Source organism: Arachis ipaensis, chromosome B3 (assembly GCF_059453495.1).
Source record: "Arachis ipaensis isolate K30076 ecotype BB chromosome B3, ASM5945349v1, whole genome shotgun sequence".
Taxonomy (NCBI): Eukaryota; Viridiplantae; Streptophyta; class Magnoliopsida; order Fabales; family Fabaceae; genus Arachis; species Arachis ipaensis.
Genome location: NC_142438.1, coordinates 128,923,461 through 128,930,341, shown reverse-complemented (window position 1 = coordinate 128,930,341; position 6,881 = coordinate 128,923,461). Strand labels below are relative to the sequence as shown.

The 6,881-nt window shown below is 35.3% G+C and overlaps 1 protein-coding gene across 3 annotated transcripts; it reads right to left on the bottom strand.

Moving 5' to 3' along the window:
- Window positions 1-402: 402 nt before the first annotated feature.
- Window positions 403-6,659, bottom strand: SK1 (shikimate kinase 1). 3 transcript variants are annotated; one of them, XM_016334475.3, is made up of 12 exons: window positions 5,853-6,659; window positions 4,705-4,778; window positions 4,285-4,592; window positions 3,406-3,464; window positions 3,178-3,232; window positions 3,015-3,087; window positions 2,301-2,385; window positions 1,738-1,820; window positions 1,504-1,633; window positions 1,274-1,352; window positions 925-989; window positions 403-768 (listed from the first exon to the last, which is right to left on the bottom strand). In XM_016334475.3, exons 3-12 carry the CDS (start codon window positions 4,505-4,507, stop codon window positions 709-711), a joined length of 912 nt encoding a protein of 303 aa, XP_016189961.1. In that variant the 5' UTR covers window positions 4,508-4,592; window positions 4,705-4,778; window positions 5,853-6,659; the 3' UTR covers window positions 403-708. The 3 variants fall into 3 exon arrangements, with proteins under 3 accessions (XP_016189961.1, XP_016189962.1, XP_016189963.1); XM_016334476.3 differs by having other exon boundaries at window positions 4,705-4,737; XM_016334477.3 differs by lacking the exon at window positions 4,705-4,778 and having other exon boundaries at window positions 5,853-6,621.
- Window positions 6,660-6,881: the final 222 nt, after the last annotated feature.

The following is a 6,881-nucleotide window of genomic DNA, read 5'->3' as shown; positions in this document are numbered from 1 at the left end:
CTCTATTTTACTCGTCCCGGTTCTGGCCTGTTTTTTCCATTTCCTTCCCAAGCTTGCTTTGTCTTCCTTTTCCGTGTTCGCTTGCTTTGTCTTCCTTTTCCGTGTTCGTGATCTCGTAGAGGCCTGCTTGCTCCCCTTCCTCCATTTCTTCCTCCCTTTTTTTGTTTTTACACTGGACGTCTTTTGCTTGCTGGCTTAGTTCTCCCCTTTCACTGTCATTTTCCGGTGGCTTGTTATAGATTGCTTTGTTATTTTTCCTGAGAAACCATAGTTATTTTGGGGGCAACATCCATCCGGTTGCCAAACATTTTTCTTTTTATTTATTTTTTTTATATTTTTTATAGTTTTTATAGATTTACATGAGGTCTTTTTTTCGCTTAGGCTGTTGAACAAACAAAGTTATTTAAAAATAAATAAACCGGACCACTTTACAACATAAAAATCCTCTTGGAGGAAGTAATACATAACCAGATCAACCAAACTCGACTACAAATATATATTTACATCAACAATAAACAAAACATAAACACTGCTGGTAGCTTCTCAGCTTATTCTAAATGCCAACACAAATTATGCAGAAACATATGACAGGTTTCATCACTTTTTTTTTTTAACTCAACATATTGACATTGCCCGATATTATCATGGCCTTGATTGCATATAACGGAAAAAATATGAACACGTCAACAATGCTTGTCTGTGTTTTTATTAGCGTTCTGCGTAATTGTTGTCTTCTTCCTTCAAAAAGACTTCAATTTGTTCCAATGCCTGCAAGATGCAGAGGCGTGTTATCTAGATTGGCACAGATGTCATTTTTATTCAACTAACCTAGGAACATTTCATTTGGCCCATAAAAACGAACCAAAATATTTTTAAAAAACATCCTGAAATGACACTAGTAGGGAGGGCATTGAGTATGAAGACCTCAAGTGCAATAGCAGTTGGTGACAGTTTGGACACATCTCTTTGGCCCAGTTTTGCCGCTATCTCTGCACGATAAAGAACAAGGTCAGAAACCATATATATTAGGAAAGCATCAAGAAGAAGGTAGAAATAATAATTAAGTTCACTAAAGATCTTTTCCTACTTTCCTTTTGTCTTTTTTAAAAGCGAGGCTGGGCAAGTATCTTAGGAGTCTCCAGGTCCAAACAATTCAAGTTCAATAAGTGGCAGGGGAAAAAAAATACATAAAGTCCTGTTTTATTCCCAAAGTTTCCGGGAAAAAAAATCCACAATTCTTATTTCAAAACCAAAAAGAAATATCTATGCATACTTTCCAATGAGACCCTGGCATTGGCATTGGCATATGAATCACCTCTTTCTTCAAAAAGAGCAGATAACTTCAGGAGAGCCTGCAGAAGAACATCAAAGGTCAGAATACTTACCAGGAGAGGGGGGGGGGGGGGGGGGGGGAAGTAAACTTTGATGCAAATTGCTAAAAAATTGAAGTTGCTAGGACTGGGTGACTAAAATTGTATGCAGGAGGGGAAAAAAAGAGGTTACCCGGGTGTATGCATCTCCTGCTTCATAATGTAGAAGGGGGCGAGAATTAGTTCCTACAGCTGCAATTCTCTGTGCCAAGGCTTCCAGCGGTACATCCAACCAAACACTGACGCCCTTGTGCATATGTTTCCTGGCAATCCATATATACAAGATGGCGAGAATGGGATGTTAATCATAAAAAATGAAGACCAAACTTCAATTTTCTTGTTCACATGTTAATAATTATAATTATACCAATTGATGGGCCTGATAACAGCACCTCCACCAGTAGAAATAACAAATCTACGCATCAGGGACAGTTTATGCAATACCTCGGTCTGATACAGTAAAAATAAGCAAGAAAATGAATGGTGAATGCAATAACAAAACCATCAATCAGATCCATTTATAGTAGAACACAAAAAAGTAATTGGAAATGATATTGCTTGTTAGCACATTTCATAACCAGATGTATCTACTTCTATTAACATCACTTTCAAGGGCCAAATATCAGACTTACCCTACAGCAAGGGGTGGGATAAGCAGTTGTTTATGCCATTTATTTTTTCTTTTGTTTTTTTTTTTTTTTTTGATGTTTTAATAATTGATTATTAAATTCTATACTCTTGACATTACTAAGGTACTCTCATTAGTTAGTATTTCAGAACATATTGATTCAACAGCTTCTTGGGGCAGTTTATGTCAACAGATAGACAAAAATGAGGAGCTGGATGAGATTGGAAAAAAGAAACATAAAAATTCAAAACAACTTAACAAAGAGGATACAGAAGCTAGAAGAATAATCCTCTTCAACTGACCTCTTTATCGCGAAAGAAAGCTTCTCCATAGTGCTTGAATATATCAGCTACAGAATTTCCAACCTCCTCCTCCACCAATGCATCACTAAAGCACCCATAAGTGCAACAAATGCAGAAAATCAACACAATGTCTAAAGTGCTTGTGAAATATACAGTATGTGCATTGTAATAGTCAAACATATGTGCAGTATTATATAATAATCTTAATCAGAAATCCTTTGTGCGCAGCTCAGTAGACCATACTCCTCAGGATAACTAGAATGACCCTTTTCCATCTACAGAATACAGTCATATAATACAATAGTTGCATCTAACTATATTTCTCTATTATCAATTAAATATGAACACCAGTTGAAGTTCATCTTGGTTTTTGCACACACAAACTGTACATAGCTTCAAGCAACATGCCATTCTTTGTATATTCTACTAGCCTATTCGCTATCCAAATGATGCATTATTATGATCATTTACTTGCTTTAAGACTGATATAACTGGTCCAGAGATAATAAAGAAGTAATTTATTCAAGAATTACAAGATAATGAGAACATTCCAGAGGCCTACTCTCCAAAAACTCAAATCAGTTAATCAATTAATATAGTCCTTCTGTCTGCCCTTTTCCCTCTATTCATACTCCCAATTGATCAAGACCTATCAACGACTCAAGTTCTTCGTTGGAAGGAGAGAAAAAGAAGATGATAAATTCCCATACTAACCTATCACAGAAAGAATAGCCAAGCACTTGTGCCATAATCTTCCCCACAGTTGTCTTCCCAGATCCCATCATTCCTGCATGTCAAATTAAAGGTATTTTGAATGCCGCAATAGTCATACTTGGAACTTATATTATTGGATGATGACTTTAGTCAAGAAACTAACCAACAAGATATATACAGCGTCCATTTAAATATGGATCGATCTCTTGTGATCTACTCTGCAATTTATTAATTCAAGTAAGATAACGACATATATAGCAAGCTGAGGCCAAAAAACAATTAAGCAAAGTTTACTATTTCTTGATGCTTGCTTACTATAATGGAGGGCATAACATCGCTAACGAAATGGATATAAACTAATTAAAAATGACAAAGAACTTCATGTCATTACCTTCAAAATCAACTCTTCATCAAGAAGAGCATGACAGGTCCCAGATTCCAATGTCGAAGCTACAGGAGCATGAACATTAAGAAATAAGAATGGGCAGTATTTATTTAGTCAGTTACAATCTTGTATGCAAATATGCAATCCAGGCAAACTACATCTTCTCAGAGACCATAATTTTTCCTCAAAAGACGCGGAAGTTGATTATTCCAACTATTCAATAGAATAAACTTTTTTAAGCTGCAGAATGATAAATACATAGACAATAGTTGGGCATTGCAGTTATATTCAGTTCACCTTGATAGAAATTATCATGAACGGTCCAGCTGAAATGTCTATTAACCTTTCATATTGACACGCCATGTTTTTTAACATAGATATCCAACTACATTTAGTCACAAAAATCTGAGCACAGGTTCTTCAAATCAATTTCATGCAAGGCAAATTAAACTTTAAATCCTTCCTTATTCAATCAATGTTTACAGGAATATAATTCAGGCAAAACAAAGAATTAATTACAGTAACAATTAATTACAGGGGAGGCACGTTGAGGATTAGATTTGCAATTTTCCGCACAACCAGAACAAATCTTTAATCCAAATTCATTGGCAATTTATAAGTAAGGTTCACTGTCCGTTGTACCTTCTTATTGCAGCTAGTAAATCATTGTCTGAAAGACGGATAGCTCAAAATCAGTAGTCCTTTCAATAACAATAAAAACAATTGGAAAATGTAATGCAAAGCTAGAAAAGCAAGCGCGTAACACGTTACAAGCCCTTTTATTTTTTATTTTTTATTTTTTCAAAACAGCATATTAACAAAATAATACAAATACAAACTCGCACGTTTCAAAACCAACAGTGTTTTTTTTCCCTCACAACAAACCTGGGATATTTTCGTATGAACGAGTAACCTCCAAAGGTGCTACCCTGCGCCGGATCGTGGAAGTTCTAACAGGCTGCAACTTAACCGAAACCGAAACCCGGAGAAACTTTTTGTGCGGCTCACGTGATATGCTCAGAGAAGAAGCGCCACTGGGTTTTGACCGAATCTTCTCCGGTTGAAGCAGAGCTGAAAGTTGCAACGCTTTCGCAGCTTTCACATCCATGATAACTTCGTCTCAACACTTGTATTGAAAATTTACGCCAATCGCAACGACAAGTTCTGTCCTTTATCCCCTCTTAATTTTCGATCTTTAGTTTCGGAGAAAATGGGGGAAACAAGAGGAGTTAAATTCAGACATAAGTGAAGGAAGCATTGAAAAAAAATGGAAGAAAATGGAGAAGATGAAATTCCGAATCTGACCTGTGGTAGCAGAATTTGACTGGAAGGGATCAGCTAAACCAGAGAAAGTTAAAATTGAAGAAAGTTATGTGAATCTCAAGGAAAGAAAAAAAATTGTTAGAGTGAAAGTTTTTACAATTTTACAAAAATAAGCACCCGTGAAACTCGTGTAATTTCTGCGTAATTTTATTAATAATCAAATCAAGTAATTGTATTCCTATTGGTATGATTTTAACGATTTTAATATAAACAAATATAATAATTATTCCTAAGGTAATACTGTAATAGTAGTTTAGGGTATTGTTGAACAATTAGTACTATTAGAGAGAGAAAGAGAGAGAACTAGAAAAGCTTATTACTTATGAGTTTGTATTTTTGTCAAGGTTTTGAAAATTGGTATTGATCATCAAACCATTTTATTAGCTATTAGTCACCAAAAAAAAAAACCATTTTAGCTATTGATTTACTGATCCAACTAATTCAACTGTAATTTAACTAGAAAAATTATTTTATAATAAAATAATAAATAAATTATAAATAAACATTTTAAAATATAATTAATTTTTTATGCACAAACTTTTTTTTTAGTTTTTTATTTTCTTTTTTAATCCAAACAAGATTTAACAACAAAAATTCAACATTAATAAAAATTTCATTATTTATTTTAATCAGTTCAAAAATAAAATATAACTTAGCAAAATTCAATAAATAAATTCAGTCTAATGGAACTCAATCATACAAATAAAAGTTCTATGCTTTTATATTGAATAAATAAAAACTCATGTTTTAACATAATTTTAACAAAAAAAAATAGCAATATTTTTAACAGAGAACAGATTGTTCACAATTTTAACAAAATTTTTAGCATAATTTAAACAAAAATTAACAAACTGTTCTAAAAATTAACAAGAATTATTAAGATTTTAACACAATTTTTTAACACAGCACAAGAAAAAGCAACAAAACAGAGTACAGTACAACAGTAGAGAACACAATTCAATGTGAGTAGCACTGGCAGAAGCAGATTCCTATACCAAAGAACAAAGAACCAAGAACTAAAAATTAAAAAAGAAATCTGAGTAGCACTAGGATAATCCTAAACCTTCGTTCTCACTACTGAACAGAGCATTAAAAAAAATGAAGAACAAGCCCTAGCAGTGAGCACTAACCTTCGATCTGAGAGCAGTCTAGGCACACAATGACGGAGAGCAGTTGAGCGCGACGGCGAGCAGACGAAGACCAGACGACGACCACTGTTATTCCTTCTTTTTCACTTCACCACTGAAGACTCACGAGTCACGAGCCAACTTCCAAGGGCGGATACCGAACAAACATATTGTTCAGAAGATGACGGAGGCGGCGGCGGCGGCGGAAGTTCAAGGTCGTGCTCCTCGGCGCAGCGAGGCAGAGTTCCGCAACTAGTGCTCTGTGATGCGGTTAGCAGAATGGATTGGGGGTGGAAAAAGAGCACTCTGCCAGATCGAACGAGAAGCAAGAGGGCAGAAATTCAATCCGCAAAGAAAGAGGGATTCAATGGTTTGGGCCGGAAGCGCGGCTGAGCAGACGAAGACGTCGGACGCCGAGCTGACCTCGAGGAAGAAGCTGCGATCGGTGAGAGCGAACAGGGTTGGAGACTTGGAGCACGAGGGAAGCTAGATGGACGGAGGGACGGACGGACGACGGCTTTGAGTGCGACGGACGGGTGCCACTGCTTGCGGCGTTGGTGATGGCTGGTTTTTTTTTTTTTTTTTGGCTCAATTTGTTTCTGAATGAAAGAAAGGAAGGGAGAAAGGGGCTGGGGGAGAAGAAACGAAGTAATTAGGTTTCACGCTTTTTGGCACCTGTGAAGGCTTTTTTGACTTTTCATCGCCATAGGGAGTCAACAGTAGGATGATTTTTGACAACTCCGAACATGGTTGGTTGGTTTGCTCTTTGCCATCTACGTATAGCTTCTATGAATTCATATGTATCCCAATATTTTTTTTTAGGTTTTTATCAAAAATAAAAAAATTATGTAATTTGAATTATAATTTATTAATATATATTTTAATATTTTAAATTGACTTATAAGTGAATTTATTAATGAAAATTTAAAGTTTTTCTATGCCCATATTATCAAGTCCTTCCGAGTCAAACACATCTCAAGTTAAATTTCATATAATAATAATAATAATAATACATCATAAAAACATATTTAC

What these genes read in the sequence shown, in the direction of transcription:
- SK1 (XM_016334475.3), bottom strand. Translation starts at nt 4,507, where the DNA reads ATGGATGTGAAAGCTGCGAAAGCGTTGCAACTTTCAGCTCTGCTTCAA. An exon ending in CTTTCTTTCGCGATAAAGAG is followed by an intron (nt 1,821 to 2,300) that starts GTCAGTTGAAGA and finishes TTACTGTATCAG; the next exon opens with ACCGAGGTATTGCATAAACT. An exon ending in CAGGAGATGCATACACCCGG is followed by an intron (nt 1,353 to 1,503) that starts GTAACCTCTTTT and finishes GTTCTTCTGCAG; the next exon opens with GCTCTCCTGAAGTTATCTGC.